At 45.6% G+C, this 25,403-nt stretch overlaps 1 protein-coding gene across 1 annotated transcript in view; it reads left to right on the top strand.

The window, feature by feature from the left end:
• The window catches only part of TBX5 (T-box transcription factor 5), a 139,627-nt gene that overhangs the window by 69,926 nt on the left and 44,298 nt on the right, over positions 1 to 25,403 (top strand). The window contains exons 4-5 of the mRNA XM_060250066.1: positions 10,675 to 10,794; positions 12,024 to 12,171. Of these exons, the coding sequence (XP_060106049.1) occupies positions 10,675 to 10,794; positions 12,024 to 12,171 (268 nt within the window). The remainder of the gene's footprint in view (positions 1 to 10,674; positions 10,795 to 12,023; positions 12,172 to 25,403) is intronic.

Here is a 25,403-nt window from a genome sequence, read left to right as displayed (position 1 = left end):
GTAATCTGCCTTGAATCCATGTGAGAAAAGCAGACGATAAACAAAGTGATAATTAATGAACTAACTAAAAATTTGCTTAGGAGTCCCAACGTTTGGTCTTTTGTGATGGCCTTGGAACTCCAAGAGATGCTTTGAAAACTAAAGGCAAATAAAAGAACTGGGAAGGATAATTCTTTCTTGCATGTTCAAGAGCCTTCCATTTGCTTCTCAAACCATGCTCCACGGTGTTTCAGATAGCCCAGAATAAGGTGTGAGGCCCTGGCTCGCCCTTGGAGCATCTGCTTGGCATGAAGGTCCCACATTCAGTACATGAGGCCTCTAAGTACAAAAGGAATATGCACATGGTAGGTGAAAGACTTCTCCTTGACACATCAAAGAGCTGCTGCCAGTCTTAATAACAGTAATTTTAAAGCATAAATGCTATTGTATGCAATCTTGGTTTCAAGACCAGTTCTTGCTCATAGGAAGTAAGTAGGTGTGAGCAAAATATAAAACCCAAGTACATATGAACATATGAAGCTGCCTTATACTGAATCAGACCCTCAGTCCATCAAAGTCAGTATTGTCTCCTCAGATTGGCAGCAGCTCTCCAGGGTCTCAAGCTGAGGCTTTTCACGCCTACTTGCCTGGATCCTTTTTAGTTGGAGATGCCGGGGATTGAACCTGAGACCTTCTGCTTACCAAGTAGATGCTCTATCATCCCTTCCCATCCTGGAATAGACCACTAACTATTGAGCCAGGCTATTGGTCACTCAAGTTCAGTATTGTCTAATTGTATTGTCAGTATTTTCAGCAGCTCTCCAAATTCTCAGATAAAAGTCTTTCACATGCCTTGTGACTTCTCCTTTTCTTACTAGAGACTAGGAGGACTGGGAGCTTCTGCATGCCAAATACATGCTATACTGGATAGCCACAGCCTCACACTTTATTCTGGGGCTGTCAGATATCTAATTCATTTATACCTTACCTTTCTCCTCAGTGGGGACCCAAAGTGGCTTGCATTCTTCTGCATTTTACTGTCACAACAACTCTGTGAAGTAAGCTCTCAAGGGTGTCTGTTTTGGGGAGAAGAAGGAAAGGAGATTGTAAGTCACTCTGAGTGAAGAGCAGGGCCCGGGGTATAAATCCAACTCCTCCTCCTTCTTCCTTTTCCCCCTTTCCTCCTCTTCCTCTTCTTCCCTTCCTCCTCCTCCAGATATTAGTCTGACACTCTTAATCACTATGCCATATCAGAATGATTAATGTTCTGGCTATGTTATCCTCATTATTGTCAACAGGTTCAAATTTCAGTGGGGTTCTTACAGTGTAATTCTAAGCTCACAAATTGCTTTGCCTAGGATCACACTATTAGAGAGACACACACTTCACAGTTTGTCTTGTGCTACTTTGAAGCTTTATTTCATGGACTGGTGTCTAGTGTATGAAGTCTGTCCTCACTTTTATAAATCTGATGGGTGTGGGGGGGTAGTTCATGAAGGCTCATCCTAATCCATTTGATAGTCTTTTAAGATGCCTTTTGGATTCTTCTGCATCCATTGGAAGCAGTACAACCACATTTGTTCATATGTTCCCTCTCACTTTAAATCTTGGGAGCTGGGTCGCCTGTCAAGAGCCGCTTAGTTTGATGCATTGGCCTTGCACAGCCTGCAGGAATTTAGGCATCTTTCTTTCAGTGTCTGGATCTGCTCCCCATCCCCGCTTAATACAGCTAGTTCAGTGTAGTGAATCAGGATCTGGCACATCCAGGGTCAAATATGCCAATAGGCTTTCTGGGTGACCTCAGATGTATACCACCTTGACATCCTTTTACCAAACAAATTGATATTGAAAAATGAGAACTGCTTTGGAAGCTCTCCCTGAGTCCAAAAGCAGTCTGTTGGTCAGGGAGTATACTGGTGGTTGTGTGTGTGCGTGGGTAGGGCACCTCAGATTTAACACTCCTGGAAGCAACTCACAATTCCTTGGATCCAGGCCCAAACTTTGAACAAAGAGGAGATGCCATTTTTACAGAACCAGGGGTAGAATTCTAACAGGAACTCCTTACAAAAAAAGAGTGTTGTAAGCTCTTGGAGGATTGACTACATCAGGGGTGTGTAGCCTAATACCCAAAAGAGCTCCTGCTACAATTCCATTACTGCAGAAATCTATTCCCCTTTTTCAGTTTCCACCTGAGTGTCCTGGAGTATCATGGTGCTCACGCAACTGGTAGATAAATTATTTAGATCTTTCTTTCTTTATGGTCTCCTTACTCTGCCTTCTTCCAAGGAACTTTGGGAGGGGTGCGGGGTCCCCTCCTACATTTTATCCTCACAACAGAGGTGGGAGAAGGGACAGGCTAAGAGAGAGAGAGGGGGGCCCCAAGTCAGCAACTGGCAGAGAGTCAAATCCAAGTGTTCCCAGTACTATTCCCATCCCCCTCATCATATCTATGCTCAGTAGATAATACCTAAACATAAATATACATGGGTATATTGATATTGCGTTCTACAAAAAAAGCCCTGGATATAAATATATATGTATGGGTATAATACCCATAAATATATATGGGTATAATACCTAAATATTATATACTTGCAATAATATCAATTTAATTAACACATATAATTGTATTAGTTCTAGTCATGATGGAAGGTGTCATTAAGTCACAGCGGACTTATGATGACCTTGTAGAGTTGTTCAGAGGTGGTTTGCCATTGGTTGTCTCCAGGGCTTTTTTTGTAAAAAAAAAGCTCAGCAAGAACTCACTTGCATATTAGGCCACACCCCCTGACACCACCATTGTTTCAGGAACTCATTTGCATATTAAGCCATACACCCTGATGCCAGATCACCTGGAATTGCGTTCCTGTGCCTTCCTGCTTTAAAAAAAAAGCCCTGGTTTTTCTCTGTGAAGCAAGCCTTTCTTGGTGGTCTCCCATCCAAAGGCTAACCTGGTCCGACCCTGTTAAGCAGCCAAGACAAAACTGGGCTAGTCTGGGCTATTCAGGTCGTGGTGTATCTGCATCCCATTTTACATATGGAAGTAAAACCCATGGAGATTGAAGAGATATTCACAAGTAGTGTTACCATCAGGTCTGGAAGAAGAACAAAAAGTTTTATACAAATTTAGTGTGGAAATGGGCACCTGAAGTTTCTCATGATGTGGAGGTAAATAACATCATCTAGTAAATAACATCCCATTAAGACTCTGTTAAAGGGAACAGGCAGGGCTCTTTTTCTAGCAGGAGCTGCTCTGCATATTAGACCATGCCCCCTGATGTAGCCAATCCTCCAAGAGCTTACAGGGCTCTTAGTACAGGGCCTACTGTACCTCCAGGAGGATTGGCTACATCAGGGGGGCATGGCTTAATATGCAGAGCAGCTCCTGCTAGAAAAAGAGCCCTGGGAATAGGACATTTTTCTCTAGATTAGCTGGCAACTTTATTCACAAGTAAAGAGTCACAGGTTGCAAATCTGCAACCTGACCTGTGCACGTTTACGCAAGAGTAAGTCCCACTGAAAACAGCACCGATATCTAGTTAGATGTTTTGTTGAATTGCAAAAGGTACTAGTTATTATTATATAATACATCTGGTATGTTCTGCAACTCCATCACCATAAATATGTAAACATGAGTTAATTTAGTCATTGCTTTATGGGATATGTATCCTAGAAAGCAAGTCCATTTGAGTTCAACTGGACAATCACAAGCAAACATTCCTTGGTTGGCAGCCCTGCAACCAGATCCTGTGATGGGAATGACAAGAAATCACGGGATAATTCAGCTTTAGGCACAGACAAAAGATCCAAGGGGTGGGGCATCATGAGGGCAATGGTGGACGCCTCATTCTGTGGCTCTGCCAACCCGCCCGAAAATCTTGCTAAAACCGACTATTCTCCACAAAAGATCCAAGAGAGATTTGTGTGAAATGATGCATTTTGGATTTCTGTAACACTTTTGGGCTTCTGAAACTGTTAACAAACAGATATAAGTATTTTGTGGGTCTTGAAGGTGCCGCTAGACTCAAAACTTCCTTCTTACATTAACTCTTGTATTTGTATGCTAATTTACTGCCATTCACACATCTTAACTCCTTAATCTAGTCTTAGCTACCTAACCCAGTTACTTATGCATCTTGATTCTAACTAGCACTTCCTAGCAACCCCCTTCCTATATGTAATGTTTGAGGAAATTCTGTTTCACTGTATCTGAAGAAGTGTGTTTGCACATAAATAAAAGGTTATACCTTGAGTAAGACTTAGCTGGTCTTAAGGTGCCACTGGACTCAAATTTTGTTCTTCTACTTCAGACCAACATGGCTACCCACCTGAAATCACCCTGAGTTAGCCACCTTTTCCCACCCCCATCTATCTCACTAATGTATGTGGGAGAGGGAGAACCACATATCACATTCTACAACTATGTAGAGGCATAGATTGAGAGTCTATCCAATGTAGCTGGTACATTTTTGTTGGTAAGGCAGTTTCACATGTGCAGAAATTAATGATTTTGTTTAGACATGTACACCATGGAAGCATTTGAGGTGCTGTTTTTGTCCTCACATTTGATTTTGATCTGGAGGCATCCTGAAACCTGGTGAGCTTCCTGAAGAAGGAAAGAGAAAAATGATTTTTTGGGGGGAGGGGTGGCCAGAGGCAAAATTCAGCCCTTGAAGTGTGAAATCCACGAGTGTTTGGCAGCTGGCAATCCTCTCCCCAGGTCACTGGTAAAACAAATAATGATTAGAATTATCCTTTCCATTTGGCATCTGCTAGGAGGTCCTGGTAGAGAATGGTTGGGTAATAAAGGGGTAGGGTGACCATAATGTCTGAAGGCCAGCCAGGGACACCTTGGGGGGGAAGGGGGGAGGCAGGGAAACAGGAAGTGACGTCACTTCCGGCGATGTCGTGCCACCGCCGGAAACAGGAAGTGACGTCACTTCCGGTGATGTCATGCCACCGCCGGAAACAGGAAGTGACACCACTTCCTGTGACATCATTTCCCCGCGTCACCTGCCGGAAACGGGAAGTGACATCACTTCCTGTGACATCACTTCCCCCAAATGACATCATTTCCCCCAAATGCCACTGCCGGAAACAGGAAGTGACTTCACAGCACTTCCTGTGACGTCCCCAAAAATCCCCCAAATATCACCGCCGGAAACAATTTTGTTCTCAAATCCTGTATATACTTCATCAGTATATGGGATAAGGCACTTTCTCAACTGTGCTGCATAATGCAGCCTATTTATTTTGTCCTGTTTGCTCTGTTGGCTCTATCTGCGCCACCTTCATCACTTTCAGGGTGTGGATCCCCCAGTGGGGTGGTCTCCCGACTCCCTCCGCCAGCTGTTTCTGATAGCCCTGCGCCCCCTCTTTCATTTGATATGTGTCCCGTGCGGGTGCCACCCTCCCGCCGGGAGATGCCGCAAAATGAGCCCCCTTGAGGCTTATGGCAGCAGGGCTCGGGGGAAGCGAGCTAGACTGCTGTTCTTTTGAGGGGTTATAGAGTGTTTCAAGCCCGTCCCTGTGGCATCGGTCCCATCATTGTGGGACCCAGGGGGCCGGCGCAGCGGCCCGCCGAAGCAGCCTGTCACTAATAACACAGGTCGAGATGCAGGACAGGAACCCGGAAGTGACCGACAGGCCGAGGGAAGGAAGGAGGGAGGGAAGGGAGGGAAGGGAAGGGAAGGAAGAAAGGAAGGAAGAAAGGAAGGGAGGAGGGAGGGAGGGAGGGAAGGAAGGAGGGAGGGAAGGGAAGAAGGAAGGAAGGAAGGAAGGAAGGGAGGGAGGGAAGGAAGGGAGGAGGGAGGGAAGGGAGGGAAGGAAGGAAGGAAGGAAGGGAGGAGGGAGGGAAGGAAGGAAGGAAGGAAGGAAGGGAGGGAGGTAAGGAAGGAAGAAAGGAAGGAAGGGGGGAGGGAAGGAAGACCGCCCCCTCCCGCCAGCCCCCCCCGCTTTCGGCCCCCACCCTCCCTGCTTACCTTCTTCCAGGGCGGGTGACGGCCTCTCCTCCCGGCGGCTGGTGCTGCTGGCGAGGCTGGCGGCGGCTGCGGAGGCCGGGGAGGGCCTCCGCTGGTCTCTGGAGGACCTCCAGCGACCAGCGCCGGCCTCTCCGCGGCCTCCGCGGGTCGGCGCTGGTCGCTGGAGGCCCTTCAGAGTCTCTAGAAGGCCTTCCAGGACCAGCGCCGGCTGCTGCACGGCCTCTCCGCGGCCTCCGCTGGTCGCTGGAGGCCCTCCAGAGTCTCTGGAGGGCCTCCAGCGACCAGCGGAGGCCGCGGAGAGGCCTTCGCTGGTCGGCGCTGGTCCCGGAAGGCCCTCCAGAGTCTCTGGAAGGCCTTCCGGGACCAGCGCCGGCTGCTTCGCGGCCTCTCCGCGGCCTCCGCTGGTCGCTGGAGACCCTCCAGAGTCTCTGGAGGGCCTCCAGCGACCAGCGGAGGCCGCGGAGAGGCCTTCGCTGGTCGGCGCTGGTCCCGGAAGGCCCTCCAGAGTCTCTGGAAGGCCTTCCGGGACCAGCGCCGGCTGCTCCACGGCCTCTCCGCGGCCTCCGCTGGTCGCTGGAGACCCTCCAGAGTCTCTGGAGGGCCTCCAGCGACCAGCGGAGGCCGCGGAGAGGCCTTCGCTGGTCGGCGCTGGTCCCGGAAGGCCCTCCAGAGTCCTCCAGAGCGCAGGGACGCTCCCTCACTCACTCGCCGCCTTCCCCGCCGGCGCCCGTGGCCCACCGCCTCTGGCGCTGGCTAAACCGGGACCTCTAAATGGTCCCGGTATAGCCAGCTCGGGAGGCGGGAATAGGGGGCCAGAACCAGGACATTCCCAGGCGCCCGGGACGGTCTGGCCACCCTATAAGGGGGAGGGAATCAATCGGCACAAACCCCTTGCACCCAGCTCAGAATGAGCAGTAATATGGAATAGTTAAGCCAACATTTTAAAATCAGGCTAAGACCCAGAAAACCTGCACGCTTTTTAGTTCTGTTCAGTTCAATGGGAGAATCAATCTTGCGCACTACTTTTACCTGTTAAAATCATTGAGTTCTACTTTGAGCTGCTTTACTTTACTACTAATTTTGAATGCTCCAATAAAGTCTAAATTACATTACCTGGAAGACAGTCACATTATCAGGGAACAAAAGGGGAAAAACACTGAGTTTTGGAGAAAGGGAAAGGTGAGTTTAAGGAACGCACAATAGTAGAGTAGTCAATACCAAATGAGAATCAGATGCCAAGAACCAAATCTTTGTGATAGCTGAAAAGCTCCTCTCTCTCGATATTTCTCCCCCTCCCCCAAGTTGTGTGTTTACCTATAATCTCACCATGTTTGTTTCAAATATGTTTGTATGGTGATGGCATGGTGTATGTAGATTTATAACAGGGCTGATAAACTCTTCCTACAATGAGACAATAATAAATTCTGCAGAACTTTAGAATGTTCAAAGCATTTCTGAGTCCACTGAAGTCAATGTCTTAGAAGGGTGTAACTCTGTTTAGGATGATGTTGTTCCTTTTGTCATCATCCTTACCATACCCCTGTACAAAGCCATCATGGCTTGGAGGCTAGTGTTCAACTAGCATCACAGATCCCAGCTTCAGATCGCAGCCTAGCCTACTTTCCAAGATTGTTGTGAGGATAAAATGAAGGAAATAACAATCATTTCTTCATTTATGCTTCACTTTTGCCCCCAGCGGGGACCAGAGGTGAGGAAAGTTTATGTGTGTGAACCAAACAGATAAATTGTAAATCAAGTTTCATAAAGCTCTGAAACTTCAGCCCAAACATTGGTTTTATTTCATGCCTGCATCCTGTCTATTAAATGTCATTGTTGTCGTTTTATTGCAAAACTCTAAGAATATTTCTATCCGGATTTCTTATGTGGCTGGAGACTTTGGGTGATAAGAGCACCTGCCAGCTGTTCCCTGGGAGTTGCTTGTGTGGGAACACTTAGAGATGGATCATGGCCAGGATTGTTACAGCCTCAATTCTAGGCACATGTAATTGGGTGGACAGCACCCTTTTACAATAATGGCTACATCAAATCTATACGTGCTTACTCAGAAGTAGGTCTAGCTCTGTTTTATGGTGCTTACTCCCCATTAAGTGTGTACAGGACTACAACAAACAATTAAATCAGGGGTCCCCAATGTGTTGCCTTTGGGTTCCATGGTGCTGGCAGACACCTTTTCTGGCCTCCACCAAAGATTTAGAGGAAGTGGGTGGGGCCATGTAAGGCTTTTATCCAGCAAGGTTATCGAATGACTGTTGGAGACTCAATTTTTATTTTTATTTTTTTTTTAAAAAATGCTGCCATTACAGCTTAAGGATGTACACTGTGTTACTGAAGATATGCAGTGGTCATCATTTTGTGGCTTGCTCCACCTCCTGCAGCAGCCATTTTGTTGCTGCACCCACCAAGTCCTGTCAAAATTCCAAATGTGTCCCCCAGGCTCAAAAAGGTTGCGGACCCCTGCATTAAATAAATAACCATTCCATATGTTCCAATGGTCTTTTGTTTCTACTGAGAGCCTGTGGGTGCAGTGGTTGGAGCAGTGGTTCTTAGACGGTGGGTTCTGACCCAAAAGTGGGTCATGATTCTTTCTTAGTGGGCCATGAGTTCAGAAGGGACAAGGGAGAGGGGAACAATGAAAGCTGTTTTTTAAAAAAGCTGTGAGAAACTTGATGGCAAATTAGATTTGCCTCTGCATAATAGCCATATAATATAGTCTATTGGTCAATAACTCTATATGCTTATCAATACTAAAAAGGAAGAATGAAATATGCACTTGTTCTTTGTTAATCAAAATTAGATTATTGAGTTTTATGTTGGTGAGAGGGAAGTAGCTCAGAGTTCACTGCAAGTGAGTCCTGAAAAGCAGAATGGCTTTAGAACAGGGGTGTATAACATGGTGCAGGTGGGCGCCATGGCTCCTGCTAAGTGCTTTTAGAAAATGGGTGGTGCCAAGTTGGGCATTTGCCTAGTAAGGCTTTTGACAGTTGTTCAGGTTTTTTTAAAAAAATTGCTGCTGTGGCAGCAGCTGCCACCAAAGTACAAGGGTCTATACTGTGTGACTTCAGGTAAGCTGGAGCAACCATTTTGTAGTTGGCTCCACCTTCTGCAGCAGCCATTTTATGGCAGTGCCCAGCAGCTGTGTCAGAATTGCAAAGTGCCTGCAGGCTTAGAAAAGCTGGGGATCCTGGCTTTAGAAATAAGTCCCACTTCACAAAGTTTGGGATCCATTGGGTTAGAGTATTGATGTTGGGTATTCTTAGAGAAAATATTACTTAGCAGAGCTAGAAATTAGCAATGCAGCAAAGAATACGCAGAGATCATGTGTGTGTTTAAAAGAATATAATTGCTTTACTTAAAACTACAAGGGAAGAGTAAACTGGGAAGAAAAATAATAGACACTCACTTCCTGCATCTTTACAGTTAGAGAACAAAACTAGGAATTACTTCTTTTCTCCAAACTTAGACAAAGGGAGGAAGAGAACCATAAAATGCAGAATAGCCAATGCATTGATTTCCAATCACAACACTTAATTGCAGGTCATTTAATTAATACCTCCTACAGACTTTCACAGTCATTTTCTCTAGCTAACAGATAGTTTACAGTAAGCAAGGGCTTTTTTTGTAGCAGGAACTCCTTTGCATATTAGGCCACACACCCCTGATGTAGCCTTTCCTCTTGAAACTTACAGTAGGCCCTGTACTAATAGCCCTGTAAACTCTTGGAGAATTGGCTACATCGAGGGCGTGGCCTAATATGCAAAGGAGTTCCTGCTACAAAAAAAAGCCCTGCAGTAAACACATGTGACTTCCTGTTGACTAACAAAAACAAGGTTAACTCTATAATAACTGAAGTGTTCCAAACTTGCTAATCCCAACAATTGGACTAGGCTACAGGAGATCCACACTGGGGTCCTTGCTCTCCGTGAAACTCAGTAGATATCCTGAGCTAATCATTTTCAATCAGTCCATCCCATTCATAGGGTTATTATTAGGGTAAAATGGGACAAGGAGAAACACATGTGCCGTGCTAAGTTCCTGTTTTTGTCTTGGGTTTGGGGAAATACCCTGTCCAACTGCAGTAAGTATGAATTACTTGTCCCTCTAGGATTCAGTGCCCTCATTGGGTGGAAGAGAGGATACATTCCATTTCCAACACACACGTATGAATGCTCTCACACATGAACATAAAGGTGACATGTAGCCTGTAATTTTGAATACTGGTGAGTCTCATTCTGAACAGTTGCAAATCACAATTTTGGGAGGATAGATGGGTTCAAAGTATATGAATGAGGCTGCAATCCTATGCACATTTGCCAAGGACTAAGGCCCACTGAGTGAAACAGCTCTTATCATGCAGAGGACTGGGCTCTTTAAAACATAACTGTAGATGGAGTCTCTGAAGAAGTGTGCATGCACACAAAAGCTTATACCCAGAATTAAACATTGGTCTTAAAGGTGCCATGGGACTCAAACTTTGTTTTGTAGATGAAGTAGAAACTCCAGTGATGCAGAATGGAGAGGACCCTGAACACTTGGTAGAAGAACAGGGATGTTACATTTGCAAGTGTATCTCTAACACCCATGGCCAGTTGCAGTTGGTTCAAGAGTTGCAGCATCCTCTATTTAAGATCATTGGGAATCTTTGCCGGTTTCTTCCTGCAGTATTACTTGTCTGCTTTCATTTGTTTGTTTTTAGGCGTATGTTTCCCAGTTACAAAGTGAAAGTCACAGGGCTCAACCCCAAAACCAAGTACATCCTGTTGATGGACATTGTGCCCTCTGATGACCACAGATACAAATTTGCAGATAATAAATGGTATGTAATGCCATCTAGGAGGGGGCATTGAGGGGGTTTTGTCCAGGATTATCAGGTGCTACACACAAAGTCACAATCCAACCTAAATGAAGTCTTTTAAAGCATTCTTGACTTTTGTGGAAGAGAGAAAACCTGCAGTCCTCTACCCATTCACCTTGATTGAATTAGCTTTTTGGCTCAGTTAGTTTGGCAGCTTGCTAAATATTGGGATTCCCGGACCTAAAGCAATCTGAGGGGAGGACAGGCCTGAACAAGAAACACATGCAACTAATTGGGTAACATTGGGTGGGACAAGTCTGTCTGAAGCAACACCAAAGAATGGTCAGGGATTCTCCCACATCTTTGACTAGGAAAGGCTATGTTCCTCTCTGAAAGAAAGTAAGTTACAGAGAGATGCTCACTCAATTTTATATAGTACCCAAATGATACAATTTCTCTCCTAATTACATATTGGCTTGTCCCCTCCTTTTCCATAGTTACAGCCTGAATTCTCAGAAATGGTCTATAAAACTGAATGAATTAGGTGCTAGAATTCAGTATTTTTATTGCTCTTCCCAGGAAAGGGGGGGGGGAGAGGCAAAGAAAACCTGTATACAGTAAAATGGAATGTGGGGGTATTGCACATCTGATGTTCCCCATTGTTAAATTAAGAGAGTTGGAAGCAATGAAAACACAATGTTAAAGCAATGTTTCCCTAGCTTTAACGATCCGGACTAGAATTCCATCACCTCAATTTTCTCCATGTGTTGAATGGTTCTAAGATTAGGTTTAGGGAATCCCTGAAAAATTAAGTGGTTGTTCCCAGAAGGTACAGCAGATTGTACCATGTCAGCTTGCATGTGGGGATGCTATTTTTAATCCACTATATAAATTCCCTCTTTCTGAAACAAAATATGAATACTTACCAGGTCCTTTCGTGTTGTGGTAAAACATTTTTTAAAAAAATATCCCAAGGCTAACCAAAATTTTATTTCCCTTACTTGCAGAATGAAATGTTCTGAAATATTAGGACCATACCACCACATTCAGCTGCGCTGTGCAATAAATATTAGTGATACAGAGGCAGGGAAAGAATAGTTCAGATTAATTTATGTGGCATTCAGAGATAGTGTGGTGAATATGGAGTATATGAATAAGACAGGGATAGAACTGGTGGTGCGAAGCTGTTGGTAGATCTTAATCTGCTTGCAAATTGCAGCTATAAAAACATTTGTTTTTCTTTTGGTTAGGTCAGTAACTGGGAAAGCAGAACCAGCCATGCCTGGAAGATTATATGTCCATCCGGACTCACCAGCTACTGGTGCCCACTGGATGAGACAGCTGGTTTCCTTCCAAAAACTCAAGCTGACCAACAATCATCTTGATCCATTTGGCCATGTAAGTACCAGTTACTGTTCAAATTAACCTTTGTCAGTGGCCATTGACATTGGAACTCTCTTTCAAGATGCTTCCTGGCTTAAATTGGATCTATGCCTCAACCAGAATTTTCCCCCACTTCTAAGACTCCAAAATCTCTGTCAGTCTTTGGATATTCTTGTTTATGGCTTTCCAGCACTTCTCACATTAGAAATGAGACACGGGGACCACTAAAAATTGGATGAAGCTCATTGATTTCACTCGTTGTTAGATTAAGGCCCAGGCAGATGGACGAGTACTGTATCAAAGTGTGCTATGGTGTATTTCAATCAAGGAGAAAAATCAGCAAAGCAGCAGTTAATTTTTCTGTTCAAAATGGGGAGGCAAATCTAGTTAGGGAATTTCATCTGTCTGCAACAACAGAAGTATGACTGAAAATAGTATTTTGCCTTACTCTAACAAGATGTAATATCTGCTCCTGTGACACTAGGCATGTTGTATTATTTATTGGCTACAGAGTTCATAATATAAAAAGAATGTATGCAATGATTATTTTATACTTTATAAAAAATTAAGAAGCAGAAGGAAGACTCAGACAGATGGGCAGAGTTTTACAGAACCTCCAAGTCCTATTCTTTCTAAAAAGAGACGTCTCAACAATCAAAATCTCCTGGAATTCACTCCTGGCACTAAACCTCAGTCTCCAAGATTTCCCACTTTGCTCAGATAAATGGGCACAGAGACAGGTTGTGATTCAACAATGAGTTCACTGTTCTATGTGTATGCTCAGAGACATCTTTTTCTGTATTATTATTCTAAAAGGTAAAGGCAGTCCCCTGTGCAAGCACCAAGTCGTTACTGACTCATGGGGTGACATCACATCACAATGTTTTCTCAGAAGACTTTTTACAGGGTGGTTTGCCATTGCCTTCCCCAGTAATCTACACTTTACCCCCAGCAAGCTGGGTACTCATTTTACTGACCTTGGAAGGATGGAAGGCTGAATCAATCTTGAGCTGGCTACTTGAACCTAGCTTCCAGCAGAATTGAACGTGGGTTGTGAGCAGAGTTTGGACTGCAGTACTGAAGCTTACCACTCTGCACATTTTATTACTTTTCTTACCTGGGAACAAAATTGGGTTTCTGAGGCTGTTTCCTAGGTCACACTAAGTTTTGTATATCCTTTAAAAAATCTTGCTATAGAATTAAACAGGTTTGGGGCCTGAAGCGCTAGTAACTTGGGCCTGGGCAATGACTGCAGGCTTCTTTGCACTCAGGACAAGAGCGTTTGATTTGATAGCTGAACTGAAAAAGGAGAGGGAATTCTGAATAAGGAAGGAGGTTTTTTTGAGGCAAACAGCATTGATCTTAATTTGAAAGATATGTGTTTGATGTGGCTTGGTGGCAGTCACAGCTTGTCAACAGTTGACTCTAATTGCTCCGCTTTCTAGGCAGACATGTGGAAGAGAGTTGTGAGATTAAATGGAAGACTGCAGGGCCTTGTAAGCCGGATCTGCCAAATGATCTAGTAACCTTGATTCAATTGGAACCCAGAGAAGGTTACAATTCAAAGTAATCTTAAAGCCTGCTCGAGTACTAATAGTCATGTCTGCCTAAAAGAAACTTCAGTTCTTCAGTCAGGACATAATTTTAGACATGTCTCCCCTTAGGCAGCTGTTTTCTGTGTCAGGACTCAGTGTCAGACGTTGGAGCTCAAAATAAACAGACCATCATTTGTTGCAAAAGTAGTAGCATTTATTTGATATCTCAAAGTTCTGAACAGGCAGTTATTGGAACTGATAGCAAGTATTGAAACATACATGGGTTTTAAGGCCTTACATCAAAGCATTTCCAAACAACCTTACATTCTCACACTCTAATACTACAAGTAACACTCTCCCCACTTCTTATCGCTTGCAGCTCCCTTTCTCACAGAGGAGCCCTGCTGGCTCTCCTTGAGGCTCGCTATCTTCAAAGAGCTATTGCTTTGTTAGTGTTATGCAGAGGAATTCACAGCATGGGTTAGTAACATTTCTAAGACTGTTTGATATGCAAGGTCTTCTGCTTCATAGTTAGTAACATGAGTTAAAAAATGGAATTAGTCATGTCAAGGAACAAGTTACAGAATACATTCAGCATAATGACACAGTAATGCTCTCCAATGTCTGACACTCAGTCCCCTCTGAGAAAACCTCTCTGTTTATAATGGAAAGATGCTATTCAGGGTTTGTAGGGCTTTTTTCTTTGGTAGCAGGAACTCCTTTGCATATTAGGCCACACACCCCTGATGTAGCCAATACTCATGGAACTTACAGTTGGCCCTGTACTAAGAGCCCTGTAAGCTCTTTGAGGATTGGCTACCTCAGGGGTGTGTGGCCTAATATGCAAAGGATTTCCTTCAACAAAAAGCCCTGCATATAAGCTTCCCAAGGAAACCCCAAATGGAAGCTCTTAGTGCCAGAATCAGTATGTGGACCAGATAAAAGTGCATTTCCCCTTGCACATCATGGCCCCCAAAGAATGCATGATTCTGGGTGTTCCAAAGTTACTTTGGGGGTATAAATGCCCCCGTTTCTTAATCTGCATTTCTCCTGGAGGATTGAATCACCAACTACCAAGACTTTCCCCCTCCCTGCCCAGGGATGGTTCCTTGGCGTGAAAGGATACCCACTCACCAACTGAATGGGGTGTGAACTGGTGGAGACTGACCAAGAGAGAGATCTTGGGGTCATGGTAATTAACTCACTGAAAATGTTGAGACAGTGTGCAACTACAATAAAAAAGGCCAACACTATGTTGGGAATTATTAGGAAGGGAATTGAAAACAAATCAGCCAGTATCATAATGCCCCTGTATAAATCAATGGTATGGCCTCATTTGGAATACTGTGTGCAATTCTGGTCACCACACCACAAAAAAAATTTATAGCATTGGAAAAAGTGCAGAAAAGGGCAACTAGAGTGATTAAAGGGTTGAAAGACTTTCCCTTTGAAGAAAGGTTAAAACGCTTGGGGCTCTTTAGCTTGGAGAAACGTCGACTGAGAGGTGACATGATAGAGGTTTACAAGATTATGCATGGGACAGAGAAGGTAGAGAAAGAAGTACTTTTCTCCCTTTCCCATAATATGAGAACATTAAATGAACATGAGCATTTCTCATAATACGTGAACATTAAATAAAATTGCTGAGCAGTTGGATTAGAATGGATGAAAGGAAGTATTTCTTCACCCAAAGGGTGATTAACTCATGGAATTCACTGCCACAGGAGGTGGTGGTGGCTGCAAGTATAGCAAGCTTCAAGAGGGGATTGGATAAACATATGGAGCAGAGGTCCATCAGTGGCTATTAGCCACAGCATATTGTTGGAACTCTCTGTCTGATGCAGTGATACTCTGTATTCTTCGGGCTTCTAGTATCCTGGCCCCACTGACAGACCTCTTGATGGTGCCTGGTTTTTTTTTACCACTGTGTGACACAGAGTGTTGGACTGGATGGGCCATTGGCCAGATCCACCATGGCTTCTCTTATGTTCTTATGGTTAAACACAATTTTGTTTGGTAATATATAGTAATTATATCCAGTTCTAATAAAATATTCACTCTTACTACCTTCCCCATACATTACACTTTCCCCTCCTCCCCTCCTCCCAAATCTTGACTTCCGCCGGTGTCAGTTAATATCAAATATCAAAAGGTATCTTTAACTTTAAACGAATCTTAATAATAAGAAATATATATATATATATAAAATTTGGCAACGAAGTTAAAAAACACCATTTCTTATTCTTTATAAAGTCCCACCCAGTTGTTATAATTCATCTTCTTTTTTCTTCTGAAAACCTAAGTGGTATTCTCAAAAATCACCCAGTGTCCTTTTAATTTCCATTCTTTTTCTATGTACTTTCTAAATTTATCCCAATCCCTTTTAAATCCCTCTAAATCATAATCTCTCAAGATTCTTGTCAGTTTGTCCATGACATAACTTTTACAATCCAGTCCCATTTTTCTGGTATTTTATCTTGCTTCCATAACGCCGCATATAATGTCCTAGCAGCTGAAAGCAAGTACCAAATAACAGTTCTATCTTCTTTTGGAAATTTCTCCATTTGTAATCCCAATAGGAAAGTCTCTGAAGTTCTCTTAAATTCATATCCCAAGATTCTTGAAATTTCTTGTTGAATCATTTGCCAAAAATGTTTCACTCTTTCACAAGTCCACCACATATGGTAGAAAGAACCTTCATGTTCTTTACATTTCCAACATCTGTCTGGCATCTTATTGTTCATTTTTGCTAGCTTTTTAGAAGTCATATACCACCTGTACATCATTTTATAACAGTTTTCTTTGATACTATAACATGTCGAAATTTTCATAGAGTTCTTCCACAAATATTCCCATGTTTCCATCTGTATTTCTTTATTAACATTAATTGCCCATTTTATCATTTGAGATTTTACTACTTCATCTTCAGTAGACCATTTCAGTAATAGTTTATATAGCTTTTAAATCAACTTTTCATTGTCTCCAAGCAGAACTTTTTCCAATTCGATTTGCTTTTTTCTTATTCCTTCACTTTTAATGTCACTTTCCACCAAGTTCTTAATTTGTTGAATTTGAAACCAATCATATTTGTTACTTAATTCTTCCATCTTTAATTAGATTTTACCTCCTTGGATTTTCAATATTTGACCATATGATAGCCCCTGTCCTTCACCTTCAGCAAATATTTTTATTACTTCTGTTGGCACTATCCACAACGGCTTTCTCTCATCTCCATATTTTTAATATTTTGTTCACGTATTTAACAGATTTCTCCTTATATAATTGTGTGAGAAGAAGCCGTCCATTTTACTTTCACCATAATACATATATGCGTGCCACCCAAATTTGTTTCCATGTCCTTCAAATGCTAAAAGTTTTTTATTTAACAACATTATCCATTCTTTTATCCACACCAAGCACACCGCCTCATGATATAGTTTTAAATCTGGTAGTTGAAATCCACCTCTTTCTTTAGCATCTGTTAACACTTTCATTTTAATTCTTGGTTTCTTCCCAGCCCACACAAATTCCGAAATCTTCCTTTGCCATTTACTAAATTGTTTATTGTCCTTCACAATCGGAATAGTTTGAAACAAGTACATTATTCTCGGTGAAATATTCATTTTTATTGTGGCTATTCTTCCCAATAACGACAAATTGAGTCTATTCCATTTTAACATATCTTCTTCCACTTTATGCCATAACTTTTCATAATTATTTTTATACAAGTCAATATTTTTCATGGTAATTTCCACACCTAGATATTTTACTTTAGATGTAACTTCACACTCCGTTGAGCTCTGTAATTCTTTCTGTTTTTCAGTTCTCATATTTTTACACAAAATTTTTGATTTCTCTTTATTTATATAAAATCCAGCCAATTCTCCATATTCTTGTATTTTACTCAAGAGCAGTGGTGTTACTTTTAATGAGTTTTCATTTATGAACATAACATCATCAGCAAATGCTCTATATTTATAGGAAAATCCCTTCAATTTCAGTCCCTCTATCTCTTTATCTTCCTGTATTTGCATCAGCAAAATTTCTAAAGTCATTATAAACAACAACGGAGATAGAGGGCAACCTTGTCTTGTTCCTTTGCTGATCATCATATACTCCGTTAAATCTGTATTAATACAAAGTCTTGCCCATTGTTCAGTATATATTGCTCTCACCATTCTAATAAAATACTCTCCCTTCTCTTATGTTCTTATGGAGCAGTTAGTAAAGCCTATGCTTTGCGACAGGGCACAACATAGGGCCCCTTGTAGGACAGAGTGTCCTGAATGTAGTATGTATGGTTTGTAGTGATCCAACGCTCATTTTTTGAGTGAAGAGGCTTTTAAAATATTATCAATATTTGTGGTTGAATTTAATAATAATAAATTTTTATTTATACCCCGCCCTCCCCGCTGAGGCAGGCTCAGGGCGGCTTACAGGACATGGTACATACCATGATACAACAACAATAAAATCAAACAATAACAATATAAAACTGTTCATACATTAATTAAATTACATAGTCTAAAATCCAGTAAAAACTAAACGGTGTTACAAACTCAGTATATATAAAGATGGATTGATGTTACTGCTAAGTTCAACTTAAAAGGCTAGTTGAAAGAGGGTGGTTTTACAAGCCCTATGGAACTGGTTAAAATCCCACAGGGCCCGCACCACCTCTGGCAGCTGGTTCCACCATTGGGATGCTATTATCGAGAAAGCCTGCTCCCTAGTTGTTTTTAACTTAGCCTCCTTTGGCCCAGGGATTTTCAGAAGATTTTGTGAACTAGATCTCAGTGCCCTCTGGGGAACATATGGAGAGAGACGGTCCCTAAGGTAGACAGGTCCTCGGCCATATAGGGCTTTAAAGGTAATAACCAGAACCTTGTAACGGACTCGGTATGCAATTGGCAGCCAGTGCAGTTCCTGCAGCCTAGGCTGTACATGTTCCCACCGAGGTAGTTTCATTAACAGTCTGGCTGCTGCATTCTGCACTAGCTGCAGTTTCCGAGTTCAGTACAGGGGAAGCCCCATGTAGAGGGCATTACAGTAGTCTAACCTCGAGGTGACCATTGCGTGGATCACTGTTGCCAGGTCGCCATGTTCCAGGAAGGGAGCCAACTGCCTCGCCCGCCTAAGATGAAAAAGGTGGATTTAGCAGTGGCTGCTATCTGGGCCTCCATTGTCAGGGAAGACTCCAGTAGCACTCCCAAGCTCCTGACCCTGTGCCATGGGACCAGTGGCACACCATCAAAAGCTGGCAGGGAGATCACCCCCCCCCCCCAGCCCGCCACGGCCTAGGTAAAGGACCTCTGTCTTCGCTGGGTTCAATTTCAGCCCACTCAGCCTGACCCAATCTGCCACGGCTTGCAACGCCCGGTCCAGATTATCAGGGACATCGTCAGTTCGGCCATCCATCAATAGATAGAGCTGGGTGTCATCAGCATACTGGCAATCTCCAGGCAATCTGGGCAAGGGGGTGCATGTAGATGTTAAACAACATCAGGGAGAGAACAGCCCCCTGAGGCACCCCACAATTAAGTAGGTGTCTCTGGGAAAGTTCTCCCTCGATCGCCACCCTCTGTCCCCAACCCTCAAGGAAAGAGGAAAGCCACTGCAAGGCTGACTCCTGAATCCCTGTGTCGGCGAGGTGGCGGGTCAGTAGCCAATGATCGACTATATCGAACGTCGCCGATAGGTCTAACAACAGCAACACTGCCATACCGCCTCGATCCAGATGTCGCCGGAGATCATCCATGAGGGTGACCAACACTGTCTTTGCCCTATGGCCCGGGCGGAAACCAGACTGGAATGGATCTAAAGTGGAAGCATCATCCAGAAAACTCTGCAACTGCAATGCCACAGCCCTCTCTATCACTTTGCCCAAAAAGAGCAAATTTGAAACCGGCCGATAATGCGCCAATACGGTCAGATCCAATTAAGTCTTTTTCAAGAGAGGGCAGACCACTGCCTCTTTCAGGGATGTTGGAAAAAGCCCCTCTGAAAGAGATCTATTTATGATGTCCTGTATAGGACATCTTAACTCCTCCCGGCAAGCTTTAATTAGCCAGGAGGGGCATGGGTCCAGATCACAAGTTGTTGGGCGTGCAGCAGAAAGGATTCTGTCAACTCCCTCCAAGCTGAGTGGGTCGAAACAATCCAGGATCAAACCAGAAGACAGACATGGGGCCTTGAGTTCACATACTGTATCCAATATGGCAGGGCAGTCGTGGCGGAGCATCTGGACCTTGTCTGCAAAAATTTTTGAAACAGCCTCACAGCCTATCTCTAATTCCTTATCATTTGGCTTGCCCTGTGGCAATACAGTGAGATTCTGAATTATCCTAAACAATTGTGCCGGGCGCGAATTTGCAGACGCAATCTTATCCGCAAAGTATATTTTCTTTGCGGCCTTGACTGCCATCTCATAGGACCTCATAAACTCCCTATAAGATGTTCTAGTCGCTTTATCATGAGTACGCCGCCATTGCCTCTCCAGTCGTCTGAGGCCTTGTTTCAGCTGGCATAGCTCCGGGGTATACCACGGAGCCAGCCTAGTCCAAGGTCGCAGAGGGCGCCGAGGTGCGATCTCATCAATGGCCCTGGAGAGCCAGCCATGCCAGGTCTCAACCAGGTCATTGAGGGAATCGCCATTTGGAACCGTTCCGGGTCCATCCAGCTCTGCAGGCGAGCCATAATATACTCGTCGCCTAAGCAGGTTTGGCGTGGAGCATCCATACGAGCCCTGAGGGCAAGGTGGTCCGACCATGGCACCGCTTCCATGGTTATATCGTCCACCATAACCCTGGCCGCAAAGATCAAGTCTAACATGTGCCCGGCCTGGTGGGTGGGAGATGTAACAAATTGAAAGAGCCCTAGCATTGCCATGGATGACACTAGGTCTGTCACCGAACTAGAGGCCAGGTCATCAGCATGGACGTTGATGTCACCCAGGATCACCAGCCTTGGGTGCTCCAACGCCCAGCCTGCTACAGCCTCGAGCAGGGATGGTAAGGCGTTGGCTGGTGCGCTAGGCGAACGGTACACCAGCCAAATCGCCAACCCCTCTCCAACCTCCCACGCCAGGCCGGCACATTCAATACCTTCAATCCTTGGGGCAGGGAGCCCTAAACGAGTTAGCCTCTCATATGAACAACGCCACTCCTCCCCCCCGCCCACTAGTCCGTGATTGGTGAAAGACTGAGTAACCCAGGGAAGCTGTTTGTGAGAGGGCCACCGTATCTCCCTCTCGAACCCAGGTCTCAGTCACGCAAGCCAGGTCCATGTCCTGCTCAAGTAGGAACACTCGAAGGACAGAGGTCTTATTGTTAATGGACCTGGCATTGCATAACACCAATGACGGAGGTGGGTCATCCAATCTGGTCCTACTGCCTGTCACCATCGGGATGGGACACAGACTGGAAGGTGGTTGAGCACTAACTGGTCTCGGCCCCCTTCCCTTATATCGTTGTCTGTTCCCACCACCATACCTCCCCCACCCCAGGAGCACTGGAATCCCTGGGCCAGTTATCCCTCGCTAGTGGTAACCGTTGTTGTAGCCACCATCTCCAATGCCGACCTCCAATGCCGACTAGCACTGCCCTCAGATAACTCCCCAATCCACTCCGCCCCACCAGCTCCCAATTTCCGAATCAAGCCCAACCCACCAGTCTTCCTTAGTACATTAATTGGTAAAACACATTATTTAAATCTGATGGCAATAATTGACTATGAATCCCTCCCTAATAAACCACCCACAAATTAATTTGCCAATTTTTTTTATATCATTCAAACCCAATCAATACCACAAAACAATCAGAACGGGTTAATTAACCAAAACTCAATTAAACTAGCAGTTCATGAGGGTATGGAGGTAGAAATTTCAGGAAAGTGCTGTCGTGCTAATCAGTGCAAGATCTTCCAGGATCCAAGTCCTATGCCCCCCGCGTAACCTGGCAGGTCTGGGGGGGGCGAGAACCCCCTTGTACCCCCCGTCACGCTACAGGACACCACAGTGCTACCTGTGGAATTGACCAGTTCGTTGAAGGTCCTTGTTCCACTTGCATGCCTAACAGCGCCCGGACTCTCTTCTCTGCCAAAGGCACCTCAGTCGTCGCTGCCAATCCCCCTTTGGCGGCGCTCCTTTCAGCGGCCGGCCGCATCAGCAGCCCAGCCCCCCACTTATCGTGTCCGTCGTATGGGTATCTCCAACCTTACTCTGCTCGATGCCGCCCAATTCCACTCAGCACCACCCAGCTCCGCTTACGACTGGCCAGCCACGCCTCAGCCCAGATCGCCGCCTCAGCTGCCTCCGCATCCGCGACAGGCCCCACCTCACAAAGAGTAGAGCCATCAGTTACTGTTTTATGTGATCGGTACTTAAAACTCAAAAGGGGAGACAGTGGGCTAATATATGTTTGCCAGTTCTGTGTTGGGAAATGTCTGGATCCTGAGGAGGGTGGGAAATGTCTGGATCCTGAGGAGAGCAAGACAGTGTGAACAAGGAACTGGGAACCAGCTCCAGACTCCTCCTCTTGGCCTCCTAACATCTGGAGTTTCCCAGAAGCATCTGACTGGCCACAGTGAGGAACAGGAGGACTAAATGGACATTGAGCTTGATCCACCAGTGCTCTTTGTATTTTTTCTCAAAAAATCAAAGAAAGACTTTTTACGATAAGCAGGAGTCATTTTGTAGAAATATAGGTGGCGGAGCTCATCCAGGGATTGTTATGCAGCTGCACTCACTATTCAATGGACAAGGAGGTGAAACTCTCAGGAGGTGGAACTCTCAGAAAGGTTAAGGTGCTGTGCTTCTGTGAGCTCCCACTGAATCTGAGGTCTGATGATAAGTATCCAAAAATTAGTCTTTGACTATCTAGGAATGTAGTGTGTATATGTGTGTGTGTGGGGGGGCGGGGGGCGGGTAGGGTTGCCAAGTCCAATTCAAGAAATATCTGGGGACTTTGGGGGTGGAGCCAGAAGACACCGGGGCGGAGCCAGGAACAAGCGTGTGACAAGCATAATTGAACTCCAAGGGAGTTCTGGCCATCACATTTAAAGGGACCACACACCTTTTAAAATGTCTTCCTTCCATAGGAAATAATGAAGGATAGGGGCACCTTCTTTTGGGGCTCATAGAATTGGACCCCATGGTCCAATCATTTTGAAACTTGGAGGATACTTTGGGGAGAGTCACTAGATACTATACTGAAAATTTGGTGTTTCTACCTCAAAAAACATCGCCCCCAGAGCCCCCAAATCAATTCCCCATTATACCCTATGAGAATCTATCTCCACATAGAGAATAATGAAGTACTCAGCAGACCCCCCCCCCCCCATTTCTGGCAACACTGAAGGGGGACTGGCCTCTCTACTCATGAGTTGCTGCCAACTTCTTCAAAGTAACACAGACACCCCATCCCAAGAGGAAGCCTTTCAATCAGTGACTGAAGCCTCCGGAGGTAGAAACGCACATGGTCCTCTGGGGGCGGAGCTCCTCCCCCCTCCGCCGGCCAGACTTCCCGAGGAGACGCCTGTAGCAGCCGGAGAGGATGCAAGGACTACGAGTCCCAGCATGCACCTCGCGAAGGGAGGCTGCTCCGTTTCCCCACCCCCACCCCTCCCGCTTCGACGTTTTTGGAGATTGGGGGAAAAGGCTGCTAATTCAGGGGTCCTCCGGCAGGGCGGGGGGGGGGGGTTGGGAAGCCTAGTGGGGGGGGGAGTATTTCCAGACAGACTTATTTCAGAAGTTAAAATTCCCAATAAGGTACAGGAAGGAAGCAGAGAGACAAGTTTAAAAGCCAGAAGTTAAGTAAGAGGTCAGATGTACATGGGTTTCCTTTTAAAAAAATATGTTCAAAAGAATACAAGTGGTCAAAGTGTTCCTAGACTGAGTCTACATGGAGCCGGTTTGTCCTGTTTGCCCTATGTAGAGAACTGAAGGGCATTGTTGGCATTTAATGGCATATATAATGTTGGAAGATGAACAAGTAAATGAGCCTGAGATGGTGTAGTCAATGCTGTTTGTGGAGAAATGCCATTTTAGGCCTGTGCTTGTCTCGGAGTTGGCTAGAGGAGTCTTAAACTCTAGGCAAGGCTTTGGCCTAGTCTATTCCTCCTTCCCTCCTGTCTGGAAGCAGCACTTCTGAGGAGGCCTCCTAGACAGACAGGAAGTCTTTCAGGCTGGTCTCCCAGAAGGCTGCAGGAGGGAAAACCAGTTCCTGGGCAGGAACTGGGTTTTATATTAGAGGTTTTTGGAGGGAAATGGGCAGTTAAAAGTTGTCAGGGGAAGCTGGCAGTGGAGAATTTGATTTGAGTCTTGGTGACTAGCGAGTTCTGGATGGTTTGGTCAGGGCCAGTTATATATTAGGGAAAGAAGGAGCATTTATCCCGACTTTCATTTATTACTTCTGTTCACCCTGTATTTAAAAATGGCTGTATATAGTTATAAATTTTAAATAAATGTTTTATTTGTTTAAAAGGTAGTCCCTCTGTCCCACATAGGTTCCCCAACCGCCTTAGACCACGCTATTGCAAGAGGGGAGTCCAGGGAAGGCATACAGTTGGCAAGGGTGCCAATCCTCCAGGGGTCTCCCGAAGAAGGACTTTGGTCTCTGTCATAACCAGGTGCTGGGTTGGCAAGAGGACCTTGAGGCCAGGCCTCAGAACTGGCAAGGGGGATTGGGAGTCCTGTTCCTCTCGGTCAGGAAACCCTAAATTGAACAGGTGATGGCAGCATGCCCTAGTGGTGGTAGGGTTGCCAAGTCCAATTCCAGAAATATCTGGGGACTTTGGGGGTGGAGCCAGGAGACACTGAGGTGGAGCTCGGAGCAAGGGTGTGACAAGCCTAATTGAACTCCAAAAGGAGTTCTGGCCATTACATCTAAAGGGACGGCACACCTTTTTAAATGTCTTCATTCCCTCCACCAGGTGCTCTCCTGGGCCTCGAAAGTGACAGCCTCGGCGTTGTGGGGGTGGTGGCAGAGCTGCTGCAGGCTGGGCTGGCAGAGGCGCGGTGGCTGGGGGTGGTGGGAGGCGGCCAGCTGCTTCATCATCAGGGCGGCGTTCTGGCGCTGCTGCTGCTGCAAGGCCGCTTGGTGCTCGGTGGGGGGCTGCAGGGGAGGTGGCTGGGGGAAGCCGTCGGGGCCCGGGGACGTGAAGTCTCCTGGCAGGCCGGAGTAGGCTGACGGCGAGAGGTGGCTGTCCAGGGCTGCGGCATGCATGGTCCCCCTGCCGTCGCTCCAGGAGTCGAAGTGGGGTCTCTTGGCCACCATCATGTAGGAGGAGGAGGAGGTGGCGACGGGGGGCCCCTCAAAGTGCTGCAGCCGCTGGCTGCCCGGGGGCGGTGGGTGGTGGTGATGGTGGTGGGGGGCACTGAAGACGGGCTCGCCGGCCGTAGGGGGGGTGCTGCGGTGGCGGCTGCTGCAGGCTCGCCATGCTCCTGGCCTGCCTCCACCCTCCCTTTCTCTGATTTCACCTCAGAGGCGGAGCGGGCGACGCCGCTGCGCTGCCGCCTCTTTTTCGCTTTACCGTAGCTGCTCCTCAGCCTGAGCCCATCTCGAAGGAGCAGCTACGGTGAAGCGGAGAAGAGGCGGCAGCAGCACAGCGGCGTCGCCCGGTCTGAGATGGGGCGGCTCGCCACACTCCTTGGCACCATTCCCCCCTCCCCCCGCTTCCATTTTTTTGGGGAGCGGGGGAAGATGCTGGAAATCC

Source organism: Heteronotia binoei, chromosome 11 (genome assembly GCF_032191835.1).
Source record: "Heteronotia binoei isolate CCM8104 ecotype False Entrance Well chromosome 11, APGP_CSIRO_Hbin_v1, whole genome shotgun sequence".
In the NCBI taxonomy this organism is placed as follows: Eukaryota; Metazoa; Chordata; class Lepidosauria; order Squamata; family Gekkonidae; genus Heteronotia; species Heteronotia binoei.
This window is presented reverse-complemented; position numbering and strand designations above follow the sequence as displayed.